The sequence below is a fragment of the Pseudonaja textilis genome, chromosome 11 (genome assembly GCF_049901715.1).
Source record: "Pseudonaja textilis isolate UNSWEBS1 chromosome 11, rPseTex1.2, whole genome shotgun sequence".
In the NCBI taxonomy this organism is placed as follows: Eukaryota; Metazoa; Chordata; class Lepidosauria; order Squamata; family Elapidae; genus Pseudonaja; species Pseudonaja textilis.
In genome coordinates, this window is record NC_142000.1 from 6,344,680 (window position 1) to 6,367,711 (window position 23,032).

A 23,032-nucleotide genomic window follows, 5' to 3' on the forward strand; every position below is an offset into this window, starting at 1 on the left:
ATTTACTTATCAACGGCAGTGATTCACTTAACAAATGTGGCACGAAAAGTCATTTTAAAAACTCCTGGGTCTGAAAAAGCCAGACTAACTCAAAATCATTCAGCTGGCTTTTGGCCTGACGTAGATTGCAGATTAACAGAGTTGGAAGGGACCTTGCAGTTCATCTAGTCCAACCTCCCACCCAAGCAGGAGACCCTACACCATTTCTGACAAGTGGCAGTCCAGTCTCTTCTTGAAAGCCTCCAGGGATGATAAAGCTCCCACAACTTCCAAAGGCAACTTCTGTGCCATGGGTTGATTCTTCTCACTGTCAGAAAATTCCTCCTTATTTCCAGGTTGAATCTCTCCTTGATCAGTTTCCATCCATTATTATTCCTTGTCTGGCCTTCAGGTGCTTTGGAAAATAGCTTGATTCCCTCCTCTCTGTGGCAGCCCCTCAAATATTGGAAGACTGCTATCCTGTCTCCCCTGGTCCTTCTTTTTACTAGACTAGCCAGGCCCAGTTCCTGTAACTGTTCTTCGTATGTTTTAATCTCCAGTCCCCTAATCATGCTGGTTGCTCTTCTCTGCCTTCTTTCTAGAGCCTCAATATCTTTTTTATAATGTGGTGAACAAAATTGGATGCAATACTCTAAGTGTGGTCTTACTAAAACTTTATAGAGTGGTATTAGTACCTCAGGTAGAACCAGAACTCATGGACCCTTAATCTGTAACCTGATGCCTTCACCATCCTGTCTCTCTAAATAATCTGTGGTGTTCCAAAAAGTCATACAGTGGTACCTTGGTACTCAACTGCTTTGAAACTCATTGAATTTGATAATCCATGCATTCTACCATGCTCATTGTTTGTTTGGTACTCAACACACAAGCTAGGACTTTTCCGTGTTGGCTTCCTTGTGACTCACTATATTATTTCTTATGGTGAAATTTTGTTTGGTACTCATTGTTTTTGGTACTCATTGTACCTCACAGAACCAATTAAGTGAGTACCGAGGTACCACTGTATTATGAAAAAGTTATGTAGCATGACTAAGTCTATTAACAACACTTGATTCTTTAGACTGGTTCAAACAACACCAAAAAGAACTCTTCAAACTAGAGGAAAGGACATTCAAATAGCAAATAAGCTTAAATGGCCTGAGCAAGTGAAGAGCAATAATCTTTGGATAAAATGCACATACAAGCCGGTCACTGGTAATAACCAACCAAGGCAGATCTTAAGATTATAATGTAGAGGTCAACTCAGTGTAAACATCAACTCAGAGAAGAGCTGTTGTGAAAAGGGCAAACTCCAGGTTGAGGAAGGTGAGGACAGGAATTACAAACAGAAACAGCCAGTACCATCATGTCTTCAACAACATCTGTCTTTTAGCAAAAATGCGCATAGTGAAGAAGCAAAAAATAAATAAATCAGAAGCTTGACCAAATTTAAATAAGTGTGATTTCTGTATGTATTGTAATATAAGCCCTACCCCCAAAATAAGCCCTAGTTAAGCTCGTCAACCAGACAGACACATTTACTACTGTATTTCCTCAAAAATAAGGCCTAATCTGAAAATAATCCCTAATCCTTCTTTTGGAACAAAAGTTAATATAAAACCCGGTCTTATTTTAGGGGAAACACCATATATATATACATTATATATGTATGTGTGTATGTGTATGCATGTGTGTGTGTCTGTTTACACACAGAAACTTACATGTACACACAGAGATATATGTATATAGGTAGTCCTTGACTTATGACCATAATTGAGCTCAAAATTTGTTGCTCAAGGAAAACAATTGTTCAGTGAGTTTCGTCCCATTTTACGACTTTTTTTGCTGTAGGGTTAAGCGAATCACTGCAGTTGTTAAGTCGTTAAGCAAGTCTGGCTTCCTCCCTTGACTTTGCTTATCAGAAGTTGTCTGGGAAAGTTACAAAATGGTGATCACGTGACCTTGTTTGAATGGTCCTAAACCAACGGTTGTAAATCAAGGACTGCTGTAAATTAAATTAAGCAAACTAGTGACAGAACGATAGCAGCTCTTAGATGAAGAAAATTGACCGCAATGGGGTTTCTTTTTTTAAAAAAAAATCTCTAAACAAAATAATCTCTTAGAAGACACATAGAAAAATGTAAAATTGGGTGAAATATAGAAATGTGAATAGAGACTTTCCCTCCTTTTATAACACTAGGATAACACACAGAACCAAAGGTCCCAGTCTAACCCAAATTCTGAGTGCAGCTTTCAAAACATTTCTCAATTTTCTCTGTGTGCTCTACTCATTAACTACAAATTCAAAGACCTAACATTTTTCATGTTGGCAAACTGCATAAAACAAGAGAGAAAGGAAAAAAAGGAAAGGAATGAAAAGCAAAGCAAAAAGAAAAGAGATTGATTTATGCTTTCTGCCTCTTCCTTCCATCAAGTAATTATTATCATCTTATTCTTTTTCCCATCTTCTTTGGCTCCTTTGAATGACCTTTCCTGTACAGATAGTCCTCGACTTGCGACCATAATGGAGCCCAACATTTCTGTTGTTAAGCGAGACATTGACTAAGTTGAGTTTTGCCCCGTTTCTCGCCTTTGGTGTTTAGTGAATCACTGATGTTGTTAAGTTAGTAACACCATTGCTCAGTGAATCCCATAATGACTTCGCTTGTTAGAAGGTCACCAAAGGGGATCACATGACCTTGGGACATGGCAATAAATATGAACCAGTTGCCAAGAGTCCAAATTTCGATCACGTGATCTTGGGGATGCTGCGAAGGTTGCAGCTGTGAAGAAACGATCCTTAGTCCCATTTTTCAGTGCCATTGTAACTTCGGACGGTGTTGTGGTTCGGCGGCAGTCTGAGGAGACGACAACAGAATCGGACAGTGGGGAAGAACGGGGACCAGTCTGGGAGTCTGGTGAGGACTCAGACAAGGGTTCTGCATCTGATGCAGAGATGGGGCCAGGACCATCTGGGAGTTATGTGCTGACTCCGGAGCCTCCAGAATCTGGCAGCAGCAAGGAAGAGGAACAAGGGGAGCCTGTTCCCAGTGTGCACATGTGCAGAGCTGTCAGAAGGCAAAAGCAGCTAAGACAAAAGTCTCAGGAGTAAGCCTTGGAGGTGATTGCCCCTCCCATAAGGTATAAAGGACAGGCAAAGGTAAAGAAATCTTTCCAGGAAGCAAAGTCATTCACTCTGTTCGGATTAATCCTTGAAGTTCTGTGTGGATTTTGTATTTCATCTGGATTTTTATAGTTAATCTGGCAGCAATTGAAAGGAGAGAAAGGTGGGTGCTTATCTCAAGGGACTGTTTGGGACTCATTACGGGCTCAGAATGAACATAATTCCCAGTGGTTGAAATATAATAAGAGTTGTTTGGACTAAAGCATCTGCTTAATTATGGTCTCAGGAAGCCTTGGTCAGAACAAACAGTCACTAAATGAACCGTTGTAAATCGAGGACTGTATTTTGTATTCTGAAAATAGCCAAAATAAATAACTACCCCAAAAGAAGCTAGTTTTGACCTACTTCTCAAATAAATGTCTCCCAAAGTCACACCGAAATGACAAGCAAAGCCGAACAGTCACACGCATTTCTGCATTCTTTCCAAAGTGTCTACAGGTTCAGTGCCTGGATCCAACCTCCCTTATCTCCTGCATACAGGTGACCTCCAGCTGCAGCTTCCTTATTTTTGTTATATCCTTTTTTAAAAGTAGCCAGCAGGGGGCAGCAGAAATCCACAGCATGAAAAAGAGACCACAATGGCTGGTTATTTGCTTAAAGGTAACCTGACTGGGGCTACCTGTGCAACAGGAAGAACAGGTGTAACAGGCCACACCTGAAATGTACAGCAAATATACTGTAATATTAGCGTTGCAGAATATTGTGCAACAAGCTTTTCACGGCAGAACATTTCCGAAAGCTAGCGTGTTTGGACACTTCTTCAGGCACTTTTTAGCATTTCACCTACTTAATATTTTAATGTCTTGTACTGTTGCTTTACACCATCGTAAGCCAGAGTCACCTGGCAGTGAGATGGGTGGTGTATAAATTTTTATAAACAAATGAAATAAATAATAAATGTCGGAGGAAGTTATTCTCACCACGTCCCTTTTTCATTTTTTTTAATGCACAGTTCATGCACCACTTGAAGCTGTTTTTCACCTGGGAACCTGATCTTAAAAAGTTAGGCAAATGAAACGTATCTTAAATAATATTCTACTACATTTTAAGCAGCTGAGAAATTTTCAGATTCGTATCTATTGTGAGGTAAAATAAAAGGCAAAAAAAAATAAAATTCAGGCCAATGTCTCATTATTTTTTCTTCTAATAAGTATCGATGGAGATTCTCAGCCATCCAGGTCATGGTTGCCCCAAAAGTGCTTTTTTCAAGAGGCAACTGGACTTTCTGGTTTTTCTTTGAAGAGGTTTCATTTCTCATCCAGGAAGCTTCTTCAGCTATGAGAACCCTTGTTTCAATACGTACGTTTAATAAGCCAGGTGAGATGGGTTGATAGTTGCAACTTATGTAAATCTGGGTTGATGTGTTTACAAACCACAATGGCTTTGTTTGCAAGGCACACTAAACCCAGATCAAACATTATGCTTTTGCCACACAGGGTGAAACTGTCATATGCCTAGAAGCACACAACTGCACATTGTAAAACTTGTTCAATCCTGGTATCCCTCACAGGTGGTAAGATGGCTTGCCTGCCAGCCCTTCATGTCAAAATGCCCATCCTTATCTCAGACAGGATCTATCCTTTTGCATGGGTGGTGGAGAAGTACAGTAGTTCTCAACTCAGGATGACAATCGAGTCCAAAATTTCTGTTGCCAAGTAAAACATTTGTTAATGGGATTTTGCCCCCATTTTATGACCTTTCTTGCCACTGTTGTTAAGTGAATCCCTGCAGCTCTTAAGTTAGCAGCATGGCTGTTAAGTGAATCTGGCAATACTATTTTGGTTTCTTTTCCCCTTAATATTCAAACAAATACTTTCAGCAGAGATTTCATCCTTGGGATCAGGAAGGAAAGTCCACGCGATATACTGTTCAATCAATCAGAATAGAACTGGAAGGGATCTTGGAGGTCTTCTAGTCTAGCCCCCTTGCCAAGCAGGGGACCCTATGCCATTTCAGACTAGTGGCTGTCCAGTCTCTTCTTAAAAACCTTCAATGATGGAGCGCCCAAAATGTCTGGTAGCAAGCAGTTCCACTGGTTAATTGTCCTCATTGTTAGGAAGTGTCTCCTTAATTCCAGGTTGCTTCTTTCCTTGATTAGTTTCCACCCATTGCTTCTTGTCCTGCCTTCAGGTGCTTTGGAGAATAATGTGACCCCCTCTTCTTTGTGGCATCCCCTCAAATACTGGAATACTGCTATCATGTCTCCCCTAGTCCTTCTTTTCTCTAGATTAGCCAAACCCAAATACTACAACCATTCTTCATAGGTTTTCATCTCCAGGTCTTTAATCATCTCAGTTGCTCTTCTTTGCACTTTTTCCAAAGTCTCGACATCATTACTGTAATGTAGTGACCAAAACTGGATGCAGTATTCCCTCTGTGGCCTTACTAAGGCTTTATCAAGTGGTACTAATACTTCCCATGATTTTGATTCTATGCCTGTGTTTGACAGTGTTGGGTTAGAAATGGGGAGACAGATTAAAGGTAGATCAAACTCAACTCCTGGTAATGACTATTGGGTTCTTCCAGAACTTTACTTCCCATTTCATAGCTAGAATCCTGGAATTTTCTGCTGGTGTCTCCAATCCTGTTTAGCTTTTTGAGATAAACAAAGGTTTATCATCTAGTTAGGCAAAACGGAGAACATCTGAATTAAAAATCTCCGCTCCCGGGAGTTATTAGAAAATCATGGCACACTTTTCTCTCTGTAGCTCGTACAATTGTTCATTTTTAAGTCTGGAACTTGCACTGTTGATGATCGGCTGGCCGTCACTTTCCGAAGGATTCGACTTCTGCTTTCAGTTTTAAATGCTAAGACAGATCTCCGTTTTCTTTTGTAATAATTGCCGGTACGTAGCTTGTGGTTTAGTCTCTCAAAAATAGGAAAATCAAGACTCAGCAAAAGGCAAAGGATGTGAAACTGTGATTGAAGATTTCTCAGCCTTGGGAGGGTAGAGAGAGTTGAGGCATTTCTGTCACCTTCTGCTTGGATAAAGAGGACAGCCTTCTTGCTGCTCCAGATGTAGAAGGCTATATCACGCTGAATAACAGCTGGATCATTCCAGTCCATGGGCTAGATCAAAATGACTCCACCTATGGAAAGCGATGATCACCTGCCGATGTCAGTTGCAAAGATTTTCATCTGTTTGATCCTGGGTTTTTCCTTTGTCCTTGGAATCCCTGGGAATTCTTTGGTCATCTGGACCATTTGTGGACAAATGAAAAAAAGGCCTCCCACCGTTGTGCTCATCCTACACCTGGCCGTGGCTGATCTCCTCATTCTTCTGACCCTGCCAATCTGGATCTACTCCTTTGCCAAACACTGGCTCTTTGGGATCGGTGTCTGCAAAGGCCTGGTGTTTGTGGTTTACTGCAGCTTGTATGCCAGCATCTTCTTCATCATGTGTCTCAGTCTTGAGAGGTTTCTGGCTGTCGTTCATCCTTTTGCTCTCCAACGATGGAAGAAGACAATGGTCATCCACCTGGTGGTGGCCACGATCTGGTTCTTCTCCGTCATCCTTGGATCGATCATCATTCCATTTCAGACCATCGATGACACTGTGGCAGGTCCTCAGTGTGCCACGCGTGAGTATGCCACTCCTTCCCAAGAGGTCATCCATCTCTTGTCCGAGACCATTCTGGGTTTCATGGTTCCCTTCACCGTCATCTGCACTTGCTACATCTGTGTGGGCAAAAGAATTGGGGTCATGGCTTGCCCATCGAAGCGACGCTCGGCCAAGTTGATCGCATCCGTGGTAGCTATTTTTTGTCTGTGCTGGTTCCCTCACCACTTCTTTAACCTCTTAACGGTCATCTCCGTTCTGCTAGAGGACTCAAATGCAGAGGCCTCACAAACCCTGGAGAAGGTTTCAGAGACAGGAGCCTGGATTGCAGGTGCAATTGTTTTTATCGGCAGCTGCATCAACCCGCTGCTCTACGCTTTTGCTGCCAGGAACATTCGAAGCAGTGCCAGGCTTACCAAGTTGTCCAAACTCTTTGAACAAGTGGGCCCTTCGGAAAGGCAGCAGCAGTCCAACCTGGAAACACCTTCTCTAGATGAAAAAGAGGAAACTTTTATAAGTGCCAACACCGGGGAAAGTGAGTGCACTCCTGTCCCCTCAGCCTAAAGCCAAAGACTGTTCCTAAACTTTAAATACTTGTGCTTGGATTGTGATGAGTTTTTAATCGACCGTCTAAATCATCATCCCCCAACATTTCTGGGTTTGTGGACCAGCCGGCAGGGGAAGAGATAATTTTATGCGAGGGGCACTGCGAGTATGAGTCGGGTTGCAAGCGCCAGCACCTGCCTACTGGTGTGAATCAGGCTGCGTGTGCACTGGACGCAGCCTGGATGCAAATCGGCCATGGCTCGGCAGTGGGCCAGGGCCCGCAGATTGGGGACTGCTGATCTAAATCATATCCAGATTTGTTAACATAAAAACTTCCACATTCCTCTTGATGTTTTTCTAGATCCTGTTCTACAGTTGTGTGCTACTTGTGGGTAGAATTCTATGCAATTTCATGCAGTACTACAGTTCCAAACATCAGCTAGGTTTTAGAAATTCAGAAAAGAGGGATGAGAAGCATGCACCCAAAAAGGGACTGCTGTCACGATTGTATGAAGCCACTTGTGAAGGTAACGTAATGGAATTAAATTATAAGGAGAAATTTTCTGAAAGCGAGAGCAATCAACCCCATGGAACAGAAGCTGCCTTCAAAAGTTGTGGGAGCTTCATCACTGGAGGGTTTCAGGAAGAGACTGGACTGCCATCTGTCAGAAATGGGGGAGGGTCTCCTGCTTGGATGGAGGGGTTGGACTAGATGACCTACAAGGTCCCTTCCAACTCTGTTAATCTGTTAAATGCATTCTGGCTTTGTCAGTCTACACTTGGACGGCGATCTTATTTAGACTAATAAAAATAGGAGTTTCCTTAAAGATTATATTTCTAAGTAGGATCAGTGCTTCATTATTGACTATGATTCTTGACCATATCAAGATAGTTTCTCCACTCCAATATTTCCTGTTTGGGGTTCCAGTTCACAAGTGCTGGAGAAATCAAAAGCTTTGCTCAGGATTCTGTATTCTGTTGATTTTTTTTTTTGTATTGGTTCTAATGAAGGTCATTGGTCAACTGGTAATTGCTCAGTACATCTCTTAATCTGCTTTTTGTACAAAAGGAGATATAGATAAATGAAGTTTGAGCTAGTTAGATGTTTTGGCATCTATTTTTGTATTTTTGCTTGAGAAGTTCAATAAATAAAGTATGAGTTTTGGGGCTGAGTCCAACAAGATCTCACACGTGGCATGGTGGTTTTTTTTCATTTGCCAGTGAACTACCTGATTTATTGTATGATTATGGGATGTGTAATAATTATTTTTAAATTTAATCCTCCAGATAACACCCCCTTTCCCCTCATTCATGCAAATTACTGGATAATCTTTTACGAAAGGAGTGAAAAACCATCAGAGGTAAGAAAACATGGACAGCTTTGTGTCAAATATGGTTGATAGAGGTTGATAAGAGGTTGAGTTTGATAGAGGGTGCAACTGTGTTGGACTTTTAAGAAACTCCAATGAATTTCCTAGGATCAGTTCAGGATCTTCTCAAACTGTTCTGACCAACAGAGCTTTAATGATGCATAGAGCATTGGTGAACAATTCATATTCCCCTCCAGAGTTGCGTAATTTTTCAGCCATTACAGGAACAGAAAACTCATAGCTTGATGTACAGTATCAAACGTCGCTTAGCTTGTGGTAGTGCTGCTGTAAATACTTCTTCCATACTGACTATAGGTAGTCCTTGACTTACAACAGTTTGTTTAATGAAGTTACAACGGCACTGAAAAAAAGTGACTTAGGACCATTTTTCAGACCTACAACCATTGAAACACCCCCATGGCTATGTGATTTACATTCCGATGTTTGACAACTGACTTATACTTATGACTGTGGCTACTTATGACCCTTTGGCAACCTTCCAACAAGCAAAGTCAACGAGGAAGCCAGATTGTTATTAATTTAACAGCTAAGTGCTTCACATAACAAACGTGGCAAGAAAAGTCGTAAAATGGAGCAAAACTCAATTAACAAATTTCTCACTTAGCGACGTACATTTTTGGCTCAGTTGTGATCGTACATTGAGGACCACTTGTAGTTAAGGTCTCATTTTTAGTAGAGGCTTATCAGGTTTTTTTTAGGTGTTGGGATTTTATTGGGAATTCCTTTATCTCACAGTTCTTTTTGGGTAGCGATTTTTTTTGATTGGATTGGTTTTGTGTGTGTGTGTGTGTTTGTGTGTGTGTGCGCATGTGTAGAGGGTCTGCTTTTGTAATTTGGTGCACTGGCATTTTTTTTCTTTTTGTAAACCTCTGAAGATTATGAACATCAATCTTGTGAACATCAAACTCAAGTTTAATAAATAAAACAATTATCTACTTTAGATTGCCATATGGGTCTTATTGGCTCTGGATCTTTCATTTGTCTGATTTGGAAAGACCAGCTAATCTATATGTGATTTGTTCAAATTTTACATCATGTTATGGTGGAAGGACAATTTATGGGTATCAAGAAAAACCAGAGCAAAATCAGTAACATTGCAGAAAGGCAGAAAGTAACTTGAAGAAACGGATTCTCACTAGTTGGCTGAACCTGAATCCCAACAGAACAAAAAACTATAATTTAAGGTGTGGAAACACTCCCTTTTCAATCTCTTACCTCTGAACAATAGAATCCTTGGAAGTTAGAAAACTCAGAGGAATTATGGTATGTTCCTGAGAAGACTCCGGATACCCAAGATAAGAAAAATACTTTGTCCAGGTCTTTGGGAAGATGAAAAAATAGTTTACTTTTGAATAAAAGCTGTTACAGGTAGTCCTTGATTTACGAGCAGAATTAAGCCCAAAATTTATGTTGCTAAGTGAGATATTTTTAAGGTGAATTTTTCCCCATTTAAAATCTTTCCCCCATAACTGTTAAGTGAATCACATAGTTGTTAAGTGAATCTGGCTTCCCCATTGACTTTGCTCATCAGAAGTACGCAAAAGGTGACCATCACATGACCCCTGGACACTACAACCGTCATAAAGATGAGTCAGCTGCCAAGCCTCTGAATTTTCATCATGTGAACCATGGAGATGCCATAAGGGTCTTAAGTGTGAAAAATGCTCATGTTACTTTTTCCAGTGCCGTTTTAATTTGACATGGTTAAAGCTAAGGATTGTTGTAAGTCCAGAACTAACTGTCCTTTTACTTGCAAATTGAGTTCATCATGCTGCCTTCCCAGCAAACAATTGAGAAATGGTTTTTCACTGTCTTCTTTGAATAGGTTTCATTTGCTTTGATTTTTTTTAACAAAACTTCTCAGTCTAGCCTACATCTTCCAATCTTGCTTATCATTTTTCGAGATCAGTGAAGTTCAACCAGTTGAGCTGGTCCCCTTTGGAAAGAATGCCCAATGAATTTAGGGAGACGGTTTTCTTAAACCTACTTACAGGGTTTAGACGTTTCTGCATTTGTATCTCAGTGAGTGTCACGGAAGAAAAGGTTTGTCCAGATTTAACATTGGTGAAATACTTTCCACTGATTTTATCCATTGGAGTCAGAGACCGTTTTGTCCCAGAAAAAAAAAATGTTGGTCACGCTAAGGTCACTTAACAACTGAATAAGCTTCAGAAAGAAACAAAAAAAAGCATTGCAAAAATATCCAAGCAACTTATTAACTTCCAAATTGTAGAGTTAACTTCCAAATGGTAGTTAAAAATAACTTCCTCATTTTGTACTCTACAAACATAACTTCCTTATTTAATATAACTTCCTTAAATATTTGTACTCTCCAGTGTATTGTTTGCATTGCATAATAAAACAATTAATTTGGGGGGAAATATAAAATTAAGAGGGAGAAAAGGAAACTTGGAATTTCTTGCTAATTTGAAAGACAATTTTGGAAGTTAGCAACCAATTCTAAATCCCCCATTCTCCCTCTTGAATATGTTGTTGGACTACATGGGAGAAGACTTCAAAATAAAGGAATATTTTCAAACAGCGGAGCATTCTATTACGGCAAGGATGTTGCCCAGCCATAATTCTCACACTTGGATGCTTAGGGGAATTCTTGGGAATTGACATCTACTCATCTTAAAATTGCTAAATGTGAGAAACACTGCTATCGATCCTTACCCCCTAAACAAGTGAAGGATGCTGTGTTCCTGGCCATAAGAATTTTCCTCCAATTTACCTTCTCCTCTGAAAGAAATTTTGAAAGCAGACATTTTTACAAAGTCAGAAAGAATGGATAGAACAAAAAAAAAAATGTTTTTTTAAAAGCATGTTCGCAATTAAAGTACTTCACCGAACGATAACCCAATCAGCAGGATTGCATATCTTACCCACTCCTACAGTGTGTTTCTCCTACTGCTAGTACAAGTCTGGGAACAAAGCTCCTAGCTATCTTCTCTTCTGAACACACCCAGTTTTTTTCTTTGCACCTCTCTGGCTCCATTGAACCTGTTTGCTGTTCCTGGGCCCAATCTACTGCATGAGAAAGACAAGCTATCCAGGACGAGAAATCTGAAGTATGTGCTTTATTCTTCATTGCTCACATTTCAAAATGCATGTATTTATTGTTTTATTTATCTATCCTATTTAGAAACCACCCATCTCCCTCACTGGGCAAGCAGGCAGTCATTAGCATCGTGGCAAAGGCTGTGTGTATGATAGAGAAAAGAGAACAGCCTATCTGTCATATACAGCAGGTCATGTTCTCTCTGGTTTCTATGAAACCCCAAGAAAAGATCGACACCAGGAAGGAAATCTCCACTGATTAATTGTTCATGCTGTAGGAAGGTGTCTGAGATAACACAATTGAAAAAGTCCAGAAATATTTCACAAGAAGAGTTCTCCGCTCCTCCACTCATTGCAGAATACCTTATGCCACCAGACTTGAAATTCTAGACCTAGAAGACCTAGAACTACGCCGGTTTCGGTCCGATCTAAATATAGTATATAAAATCATACATTGCAATGTCCTACCTGTCAATGAATACTTCAGCTTCAACCATAACAACACAAGTGCAAACAATAGATACAAACTCAAGGTTAATCGCATCAAACTTGATTGCAGGAAATACGACTTCAGCAACAGAGTGGTCAATGTCTGGAATGCTCTACCTGGCTCTGTGGTTTTTTCCCCAAACCCCAAAAACTTTAACCTTAGACTGTCTACTATTGACCTCACCCCCTTCTTAAGAGGCCTGTAGGAGGCGTACATAAGCGCACCAACGTGCCTACCGTCCCTGTCCTATTGTTTCTTTTTATTTTTCTTATAAGTATCTATCTCATGTATTCAAAACTATGTTTATTCTTATACCTGTATCTTGTAAGCGATTGACAAATCAAATAAATACTAAATAAGGGGTGGGTGAGGATGTCAGATATGAATTAACAGAGTCACAGAGTTGGAAAGGACCTTAGAGATCTTCTAGTCCAACTCCTTGCTTAAGCAAGACACCCTATACCAGTGGTGGTTAACCTTTTCGGTACCCAGTGCCAAAACGGAAACCAGAAGAGCAGCTCCCAGCACATGCATGTGCCCCGGCCACCTGATCTTCCGGCTTCTAACCTGCATGCACACACGAAGATCAGTTGGCTGGCTGGTTTCTAATGTGCATGCATGTACCAGCCAGCTAGTCTTTGCATGTTCATGCACGTTAGAAACCGGAAGACCAGGTGGCCAGCCAGTTTCTAATGCACATGTGCATGCCAACCATATGGTCTTCGTGTGCATGCATACCAGCCAGCTGGTCTTCATGCATGTATGCACATTAGAAACTGGAAGACCAGGTGGCTGGCCAGTTTCTGACACACATGCGCATGCCAGCCAGCTGGTCTTCATGAGCGCATGTGCGTTAGAAACTGAAAGATCAGCTGGCCTGAGCACATGTGCACGCCGGGAGCTGCTCTTCTGGTTTTTGGCACTCCCACATGCGTGAAGTCCAGCTGGCCAGTGCACATGTGTGTGCCGGAATCCAGAAGAGCAACGGGCAATGGCTGGCGTGCCCGGAGAGATGGCTCTGCATGTCACTTCCAGCATTCATGGCATAGGTTCACCATCATGGCCCTACACCATTTCAGACAAATGGCTTTCCAATTTCTTCAGTGATGGAGCACCCACAACTACTTCAGTGGTCGATTGTTCTCCATGTCAGGAAATCTCTCTTTACTTCTAGGTTGGATCTCTCCATCCATTGCTTCTCGTCCTGCTCTCAGGTGCTTTGGAGAACAAGTCAGCCTCCTCTTCTCTGGGGCAGCCCCACAGATACTGGAAGACAGTTATCGTGTCTTCCTGCTCTATCACCCCTAGTCCTTCTCTTTGAAAGCCTAGTCATACCTAGGTCCCTCGATCGATCATCATATGTTTTAGCCTCCAAACCCCTTTTCATTCTCGTCGTTCTTCTCTGCACACTTTCCAGGGTCTCAACGTCTTTTTTGTATCATGGTGACCAGAACTAGATTCAGCATTCCAACCGTGGCAGCAAAAATCAAAACAAAAATCCCCCTGAAGAAGTTGGATTTGGTGCCCGGTGTACATCCAGCGTTTGTTCCTCAAGTCATAGACAGATCAATAGACTGTTGGCTGAGTCAAGGCCATATTTTTTGGAATCCTCTCCTCTCCCATCGGGCACTGGGGTTCATCCGAGACTTTGCACATGGTTGAGAAAAATGCACTGATCCTGATCACCAGCCTGTTGCAGCCCCAACAACACGACGTGTATTGGGTTCCAGTCACCTCCAGCACAGCCCATTATGCGCGGGTTATTGACACAAGAAACCGTGGAGAATGACCCTTGTGTTTTCCAGGTCATTGGACAGCTCACAAATCCTCTGTTTGCTATTATTTAACACAAGACACATCTCTAAACAAGCCCTCCTCCTGCTACCGAATAGGAGAGGCTGCCTATTACAATAATTAGGATTTAATATCACCTAAAGTGGAGGAAATGTTATCTGAAGTCACCTCTGTTCCATTTAGTAGGCAGACACGTATCATTTTACACCAAATGTGTGTTTTCTTAATAAGGCCGAGATTTGTATAGCCAAGCGAGATGCTCTTAAGAATTCCTTTGGTACGTTTTTTTCTGAACCAGAGTGCCGTAATAGCAAAAACATTGTCCAGATTACACTGATTTAAAGCCTTGTTAACCCACAAAGTTTTATATTAGTCTGCTTTGTAGCATAGTCTTCTCTATAGGGTTTCTGTAAAGACTGAGGGAAACTGAGATTATTCACTGTGATCTAAGGGTTAACAACAACAACAACAAGAGCAAATGAGCTCATTGGAGATGAGATGTAGATTTAGTTTCAAGAGAGCACCAAATCTCAAGGAGAATTGTGGGCTTTCAGAGTTGTAGGATTGCAATTCTCATCCTCCCTGAGGATAGGAATAATAGCACTTAGACTTATATACTGCTTTATAGTGCTTTACAGCCCTCTCTAAGCCATTTACAGAGTCAGCATATCAACCCCAACAATCTGAGTTCTCGTTTTACCCATCTTGAAAGGATGGAAGGCTGAGTCAACCTTGAACTAGTGAGAATCGAACTGTTGAACTGTTGGCAGCTGGTAGTCAGCAGAATTAGCCTGCAGTCTAAACACTGCGCCACCACGGTTCATTGGACTATTCTACTGGGGCTGATGGAAGAAGAAGTTCAACCATATGTAGGTTGCTGCAGATTCATCCGTCAGAGTTTTAAAGAGCTTTCCTTCACCTGGATGCCCTCCAGATATGTCCAGAAGGTTGGGTGGGTTAAAATGTCCAGAAGGTAGCAGATACTATATGATTGAAGCTGCTATCTTTTTTTTTTTTTTTCTGGCTGCCTCTTCCAATGATCCTCGTTGGATTTCGTTCCCTATAATCCTTTCTACCCAAAACATCTGCAGGTACCATTTAGGAAAAAGCTGGCAGCCAGTAGAAGAATGTTGCCCCGGAAAGGATGACAGAGACTTTCAAGAGACCCCCAATTAACCTGATAAGTAGTCCTCAACTTACAACCATAATTGGGACTAGACTTTTCATCATGACTTGTAATCATTTGTTTAGCAACTATGTTAAGTTATGACAGTGTTGAGAAAAGTCTCAACTTATGAGTGGTCCTCATGCTTACAATCATCACATCACACACATCCCCAAAGTTATATATGATCACAATTCAGGCATTTTGCAACCGGTTCACATTTACAGTTAGTTGCAGTGTCCTGCAGTGTTGTGATCAAAATTTGCAACCAAACAGGTTTGCCTTTACGGCGGTGGCATTGAGTTAATGACCAGTGTACTTTGCTTAGTGATTGTGATAAAAATAATGGGTTCAACTCTACTTGTGACCACAATGGCTTATGATGGAAATTTCAATTTCCATTGGGATCATAAGTTGAGGATTACCTATAAACAGAGTTGATCTTGGATTCCAGGACAATAACTAACAGAATGAAAGTAGATTAAAACACTAACTTTTTCTTAAATCCAGTGTCTTCATTCTTCCATTAAAATGTTAATTTTAGAAATACCCTATTCTGTTGTTGAGTCATATTTTCATCTGTTTCAAGCATGTTCACAGTAGGAGAATCCAAAGGAAAACAGGTATGACAACTTGCTTTTTCTCTTTCATCTTGGGATGGCGGTTCAGCAGCCAAAAAGGTATGAATGCATCAGCTGTACGTGGGGAACGAAACCACAGCAGGAGAAAAAAAAAAGAACTAATCTCAGTTCTACGTTTGACAAAAGAAAGCCGCTTCTCCTAAAAATATTAAACCCAGAGATCCAGATCGAAATCTAAGCAGCTTTAAAAGAATACTGATAGGTGTGAGCCCCAATGGAATCTGAATCATTTGTCTTCCAGGCGAAGAAAGGAGATAATCTTTAAATAATCTCTCCTAAAACTGGTGTCCTCCGAAGATGTTACATGAATGAGAACTGAGAACAAGCATGATTAATCTTGCAAGTTGCTCAATCACTTTGGGATCTCCAAGTCACTGGGCAAGACGTAAAAAATAAGTGTGTGAAAGTGTCCAATTCAAGCTGTTCATTTCTGGATCCACAGCTCTTTGTCTGGAACCAAGCCAGGAACAATGATCTATAGATGATTATTAAAGATGGAGACAGACAAATCATAATTTCTTTCACCACAGGACATCTTCATTTGTGGTGTCCATTCATTCTACTGCTAAGCTGGACTCTTGCCCGATCCACCCAATTTCCCTACCCACAAACTGAGTGGAAAATTTCAAAAGGTCCCCAGCGCCCAACAGTAAGGGAAGGACATGGTGTCAACCAATGGCTGAGGCCATTTTGAGATTTCAGTGCTGACACACTGGAGAAGTGGGATAGGGAGTGGGGAGTAGAGATAGTTGGGGTGTTGTAGTCAAAGCAAAATAACTTTCTCTTGGGAACCAAGGACATTCCTGCAGGTGCTTGGAAGGAGGAGACTGGAGTCACCTAGCAACTCGACAGTAACCTGATTAGTGTGATTGGTTGTTTTGAGAAAGTGACAAACTTTTACTTTTAACTAGGTAAAAAAAATGAGGGAATACTCAGCGTCAGTTTTCACCAGCCTGTGCCAATATGACATATCCAATAAAACTATTCTTTGAGGAAATTACCTGCCTCAGAGTTTGGTTTGCTAAGGGTATGTTACTTGGAACCCTGGACAGCAACTCAAGACATTTTGCTATCTGAGTGAAAATACAACATTTCCACCACTCCAAGAACAAATTAACTGCATTAATTGCTAAACAGTATTTCAAGAATAACAAGGACTAGATTCCATTAGTTCTCTTTAGCACAAAAAATAACCTTAGAAAGACTCAAGCAATGCTTCGTTTTTCTTTTCAAGAGCCAAAGTTCCAGTGCACATATAGGTAGTCCTCAAACAATTATTGGCTGTGTGGCAGGAGCTAAAAAAAGCCAATGCAATCCTAGGCTACATTAATAGAAGAACAGAACCAAGACCACGTGAAATGTTAGTACTGCTTTACAAAGTATGGCCACACTTGGAATACTACATCCAGTTTTGGTTACCACAATATAAAAAAAGATGTTGAGAGTCTGGAAAGAGTATAGAGAAGTGCAAGAGGCTAGAAGCTAATACATATGAAGAATTGGGTATGTCTAGTCTAGTGAAAAGAAGGACTACCAGGGCTATGATAGCAGCGTTCCAGTATTGGAGAGTCAACCAGAAAGACAAGGAAGGCAAACTATTTTCCAAAGCAGTAGAAGACAAGACAAGAACCCATTGATCAATAGTGGGATTCAAAAAATTTTACTACTAGATAGATAGACAGAGAGATAGATAGATAGATAGATAGATAGATAGATAGATAGATAGATAGATAGATAGATAGATAGATAGATAGATAGATAGATAGATAGATAGATAGATAGATAGATAGATCGATAGATGGATGGATGGATGGATGGATGGATGGATGGATGGATGGATGGATGGATGGATGGATAGATAGATAGATAGATAGATAGATAGATAGATAGATAGACAGATATAATTTTTTTATTTTTTAAAGACAAACACAAACAAACACAAACATAAAACATCAACATAAAACCATCTTCCTAAATACAGCATGTCAGTTGGTACATTTCTTTTGTGCAATGTCATAATATCAACAATCTTACCCTTCCAAACATACATTCATATTACATAAATTTTACTACTACTTCGGTGGTCATGGCTCGGTGCGTATGGTGTGGCTTGGTGGCATGGCTTGTCGGTGTGGCAGGAGAAGGATACTGCAAAATCTCCATTCCCTCCCCACTCCAGGGGGAAGGTTACTGCAAAATCCCATTCCCTCCCCACCCCACTAACCTGCTTTCCAGTTCCATTCTCCTGTGCAGGGCAACCAAAGAAGATCCAGCCGATCCGCTGGGATTCAATGGGAGGCAGAGAATAGATGGGGGTGGCGGGGCCAGTCAGAGATGGTATTTGCCAGTTCTCCAAACTACTCAAAATTTCTGCTACCGGTTCTCCAGAACTGGTCAGAACCAGCTGAATACCACCTCTGCCATGGATGGAAACTAATCAAGGAGAGAAGCAACTTAGAACTAAGAAGACATTTTCTAACAGTGAGAACAACCAACCAATGGAATGGTTTGCCTTCAGAAATTATGGGTGCCACATCACTGAAGGCTTTCAAGAAGAGACTGGACATCCATTTGTTTGAAATGGTATAGAATTTCCTGCTCGAGCAGGAGGTTGGATTAAAAGGCCCCCCAAATCCCCTCCAACTCTCTGTTATTCTATGGCTTATGTGTCATACCAACCACATTCTCTAGATTAAAACAGGAGGCTGTTCCAGGCAATTGCCTTAATATCAGCGTCCTCCCATTGTGTTACCTTGGCATCCAGTGAAACGTTAAACCTTTTGAAAGACAAGTTTAATTAAAAAGCAAGGCAAAGTAGCCCGCAGTTGAAATCCATTTATTTTTCAAGGATGTTTTAGGACGATGCAATCTTCCCTAGATAGAGTAGGGAGGGTGGAATTGTTGCAGGCTAGTGTTTTTGAAATATGTCCAGAAAACAGAGAAATAAATGTGAGATAAAATAATAGAGAGAAGCCTTACACGGTAGAGAGGAGTGCAGGGATTAACTCACCAGCTTGTCTTCTGTTAAATGAGTGTTTGGAGACTGGTCCCATCTATTAAATCTGCCATTTTGTGAGTATGGTCTTGCTGCCTCTATTCTTGATGTGGTCAACTTTGCTGTGGATACCTGGGAAAATATGGGACACTTCACTTAATTCTCCAAGGAAAGAATGAAGGCAAATGAGGTCCGGGCAGAAGAAAATGGCTTCAAAATCTAAGATGGTTTGGACAAAACTCAGCAGCACTTTTTGTGCAGTTGTTGATAAAAATAAGAGCGCCAATATTCAGTGACAAATATGGAAGGAGGAGGAGGAGGAGGTGGTGTAAATCAAGTAAAGAATCCCAGAAAAGCTTTGGACATTTTCCTAGCTTGAAAATAACAAGGGTCCATTTCAAAAATCCTGCTAGGATTAAACAAGAAAACACCTTGATTCAGGTGAAATCAAAGCTGCAAGGGAAAGCATGTTTTGACAAGCACATCAAATGAGGGTGTTGGTGAAAGAGACCATAAATAATCCATGCTGGGAGAGTGTGCTCCCATCTAACTTCGCCCAAGAGTTTACACACCGGTGGGAAATGCTCAGCTATTGTGGTTCCCAAATTTCAGGTATTTGTAAGTGTTGTGTCACATTCGCTCATTTTCCAAATCTAATCAGCCACATTTCTAGACCAACAAGTGCTGAAAAGAAAATGAGGAAGATTCAAAGTCTAATATCCAAGATAATAAATGGATATCACTCAAATGGATTTAACCGGGACAGAGATCGGAGTTTTAGATTTAGGGGTTTTTTAAAATTAAAATTTGGGGAGAAATCACTAAGATCACATTAGAGGCTTTGAGGGGCCCTCATATGCCCCTGAACCAGTGGTGGAATTCAAATTTTTAAACTATTGGTTCTGTGGGCGTAGCTTGGTGGGCGTGGCTTGATGAGCTTGGCAGGGGAAGGATATACTACAAAATCCCCATTCCCTCCCCATCCCACTAGCCTGCTTTCCAGCTCTGTTCTCCTGTGCAGGGCAACCAAGCCACACCCACCAACGTCCAGCCACTTTCAAATATCTTGCCTGCAGAATGGAGTCGAGAAAATCTTGAAAGCATAGCTACAGTAGATCTACAAAATCTACTTATGGAGCCCAGATTACAAGAGATTTGGAGCCGAATTTAACAATCTCTGGATATCTTAATTGCGCAGAGAAGTGTAGTTTATTCTCAATGGCCAGTTAAAGAGGAGACTGTATTATTGGAATGATTTATGACAGAAGTAAATTAAGATCCCATTATATCCTCCTGACTGAACCTTCCATTTTATTTTATTTCGTTTAGAAGCTGCCCAACTCAAGACAACTCTGGACCACTTAGACTTAAAAATAAGAAGACCAGAGCAAGAAAGGAAAAAAATATGCACATCCAGACATTCTTTTTAAAAAGAATACAATACACGTAGGAATAACTGAAAGGGGCTTTTTAACCACCCTACCCCAAGGCCTGGGAGAGAAGGCAGCACTTCAAAGACTTTTAGAAGCTCACAAGGGCGGGACTTCCTTAATTAGGACCAGGGAATTATTAGTTTTCTAACCCTAAGCCAAGAATGCCAAAATACTTGCAGCCCTACTGGCTTCCTACTGGCTACAAGTAAGAAGGCATCTATTCGTATCTCTGGCTCTGCATGTCTCTAAAATAAATTTGCTTAAAACAGAGCTGGGATATGGTCCTCTACAAAGGAAAATGGAACTATTATTTTCCACAATTTGGAAATTGTAGAATTCTTTTTGAAACTTCCCCAAATCTGCACCTCTATAACTGTCTGGTTTGGTTCTGCAACTCAGCAAGACAGACACAGATTCCAGAGAGTAATTAGGACTGCAGAAAAAAAAACAATTGCTACCAACCTGCCTTCCATCAAGGACCTGTGTTATGTCCTGAGGACTCAAGGAGTTCTCACTCAGGTCCACTCACTTTACGTGGGCGTTATTCCCCCATTCCCATTGGTTGGCTCTCCCCAGCAGCCAGCTATAAAAGCAGGCTGCGGGGTCCAACTGGCTGCTGATTGCTGCGAGCCAGTTCCAGGCTTGGCAAGCACGGTCAGCCCTTTATTGTAAAATAAAGTATTGTTGCACTCATGCTCTGGTTCAGCCTCTCATTGCTCAAACAAAACACTGGCGACGAGGATGGGATGGCTACCAGAAGCACCTTGCAACCGCTGAGTCACTAGCCACCGATCCGCAGCCCAGAGAAGCGATCGGCTGGCGACAAAGAAAGCAGCTGATCCGCCAGCCAGAGAGCGGTCAGCCAACAATACGGCGATCAAAAAGAGCAAGCGCTGATCCGCAGCCAGAGAAAGCGGTCTGATTCAAAGTTAGAGCGTCTGTAGCCGCTTGTTAGCCCGCTGCAGGAAAGTGAAGCGCTGCGAGCCGCAGCCGCTCTGTATTTGGCGCGAAATTCAAGCGGGTGTCATTTGAATTTCGAGCCAGTAGGAGACACAGCACAGCGCTGTAGGAAGTCACTAGCGCCCACTTTTGGCGCGAATCAAGACACCTCAACGGCTAGCAGCCAGCGTGGTAACCCAGAGAGAGAAAGAGAGGGTAGCAAAAAACCTCTCCAGAGCTGATATCACTCACGAGCGCCCGTAGTCCCAGAGAGATTTTTCCGCAGGGTAGCCCAGCCGTTCCAGCACCATGAGTTCCAACCCAGTATTCCCGGCGTTTAAACCAGACGAAGAGAAGTGGGAGTCGTATAAGAACCGCTTCAATCATTACATCGATGCGGTCGGCTTGCGGCGGATGCGGGAGAGCATCGGAAAAAATCCTATTTCCTAATCTACTGCGGAGCCACCGTTTACGATACCGCCGCAGCACTCGTAGCGCCGAGAGAATTGAAAAGCGTTCCGTGGTCCGAGTTGCTTGAGATCCTCACTAACCACTACGCTCCCAGGCCTTCACAAATCGCCAGGAGGTTCACGTTCCGTATGAGGAAGCAATCAAGTAAGGAGACCATCAACCAATATATGGCCGCCCTCAGAACAGCAGCCCTGCACTGCGGGTTTGGAACATACTTGGAGGACATGCTCCTCGATCAATTAGTTTGTGGGGTCAAGGATCTCAACCTACAGAGGCGCCTGCTAGCAAAAAAGACCTCAACCTTGCGCAGCGGTCGAGAGGCCCTAGCAGCCGAGCTAGCAATGAACTCAGCCACCGAAATTCAGGGCCCAAGTGCCAAGCTAGCATCGTTCCCAGTCCATTCCGAAGAGGTGGAAGCGGAGGAAACCCACAACGATGAAAACGACGTCCACCGCCTCGCCAACGACAGACGGTCGCAGGTAGGGGCCAAACAAGAATACACCGGTCCACCCAAGCACATCACATTGTGCCTAGCCTGTGGGGATCGCATCAAAGGGCCACCTGCAAGTTTAAAGGAGCCACTTGCAACAACTGCCATAAGAGGGGCACATCGCGAGAGTCTGCCAAGCCCCCAAAGCGCTGCACACAGACCCCCGTCCTCGTGCAGCGGGACCACAGAGGCAAGTATTAAACTGTGCACGCACCGCCTTGCCAGGCGTACTTGCCACGCTGTTAGTAAAATTTCTCTCTCCGTTTCCCTAGAAGGTAAACCGTGCCACATGGAGGTTGACACAGGGTCAGCGCTCTCAATAATCTCGTGGAACACCCTCAAGAGACTCCACCCCAGCCTATCTACTACCCGGCTTCAGAGATGCCAGTTCGGTCTGAAGGACTACCAGGGGAAGGCCATTCCCGTGATCGGCAGAGGCAAGTTCTTTGTCAGTTTTAGAGCTTTTAAAGGCCACCTACCTCTAGTGGTAGTTAACGGCAATCTACCCACCTTATTGGGGCTCGATTGGTTTCCCCACCTCGGCCTAGGGTTAACAGGAGTCCATGCTGTCTCAACCTCAGACACTGACTCCTTATTCGCTGACTACGCAGATGTGTTCAGCGAGGAGCTGGGGTGTTATAATGGAACCCCATCTCGTTCACCGTTGACCCCAGGCAGTCCCAATCAGATTAAAACCACGTAGAGTTCCATTTGCTATTCGACCAAAACTAGACGCTGAATTGGATAAACTACTAAAACAAGGGGTCATTGAGCCAACAGATTTCGCCAAGTGGGAGGCGCCCATCATCACACCCCTTAAAAAGATGGTAGCCTGAGAATTTGCTCGGACTACAAGACAACAATCAATAAATATTTACAAGTTAGCGCCTACCC

The 23,032-nt window shown here is 42.2% G+C and overlaps 1 protein-coding gene across 1 annotated transcript; it reads left to right on the top strand.

The window, feature by feature from the left end:
* The first annotated feature begins 6,082 nt into the window (after window positions 1-6,082).
* On the top strand, window positions 6,083-8,449 carry LOC113445147 (leukotriene B4 receptor 1-like). Its single transcript, XM_026714169.2, has one exon. It carries the CDS (start codon window positions 6,244-6,246, stop codon window positions 7,285-7,287), a length of 1,044 nt encoding a protein of 347 aa, XP_026569954.2. The 5' UTR covers window positions 6,083-6,243; the 3' UTR covers window positions 7,288-8,449.
* Window positions 8,450-23,032: the final 14,583 nt, after the last annotated feature.

Bases quoted from the DNA above. Each gene is read 5' to 3' on its own strand.
- LOC113445147 (XM_026714169.2), top strand. From the start codon at position 6,244: ATGACTCCACCTATGGAAAGCGATGATCACCTGCCGATGTCAGTTGCA.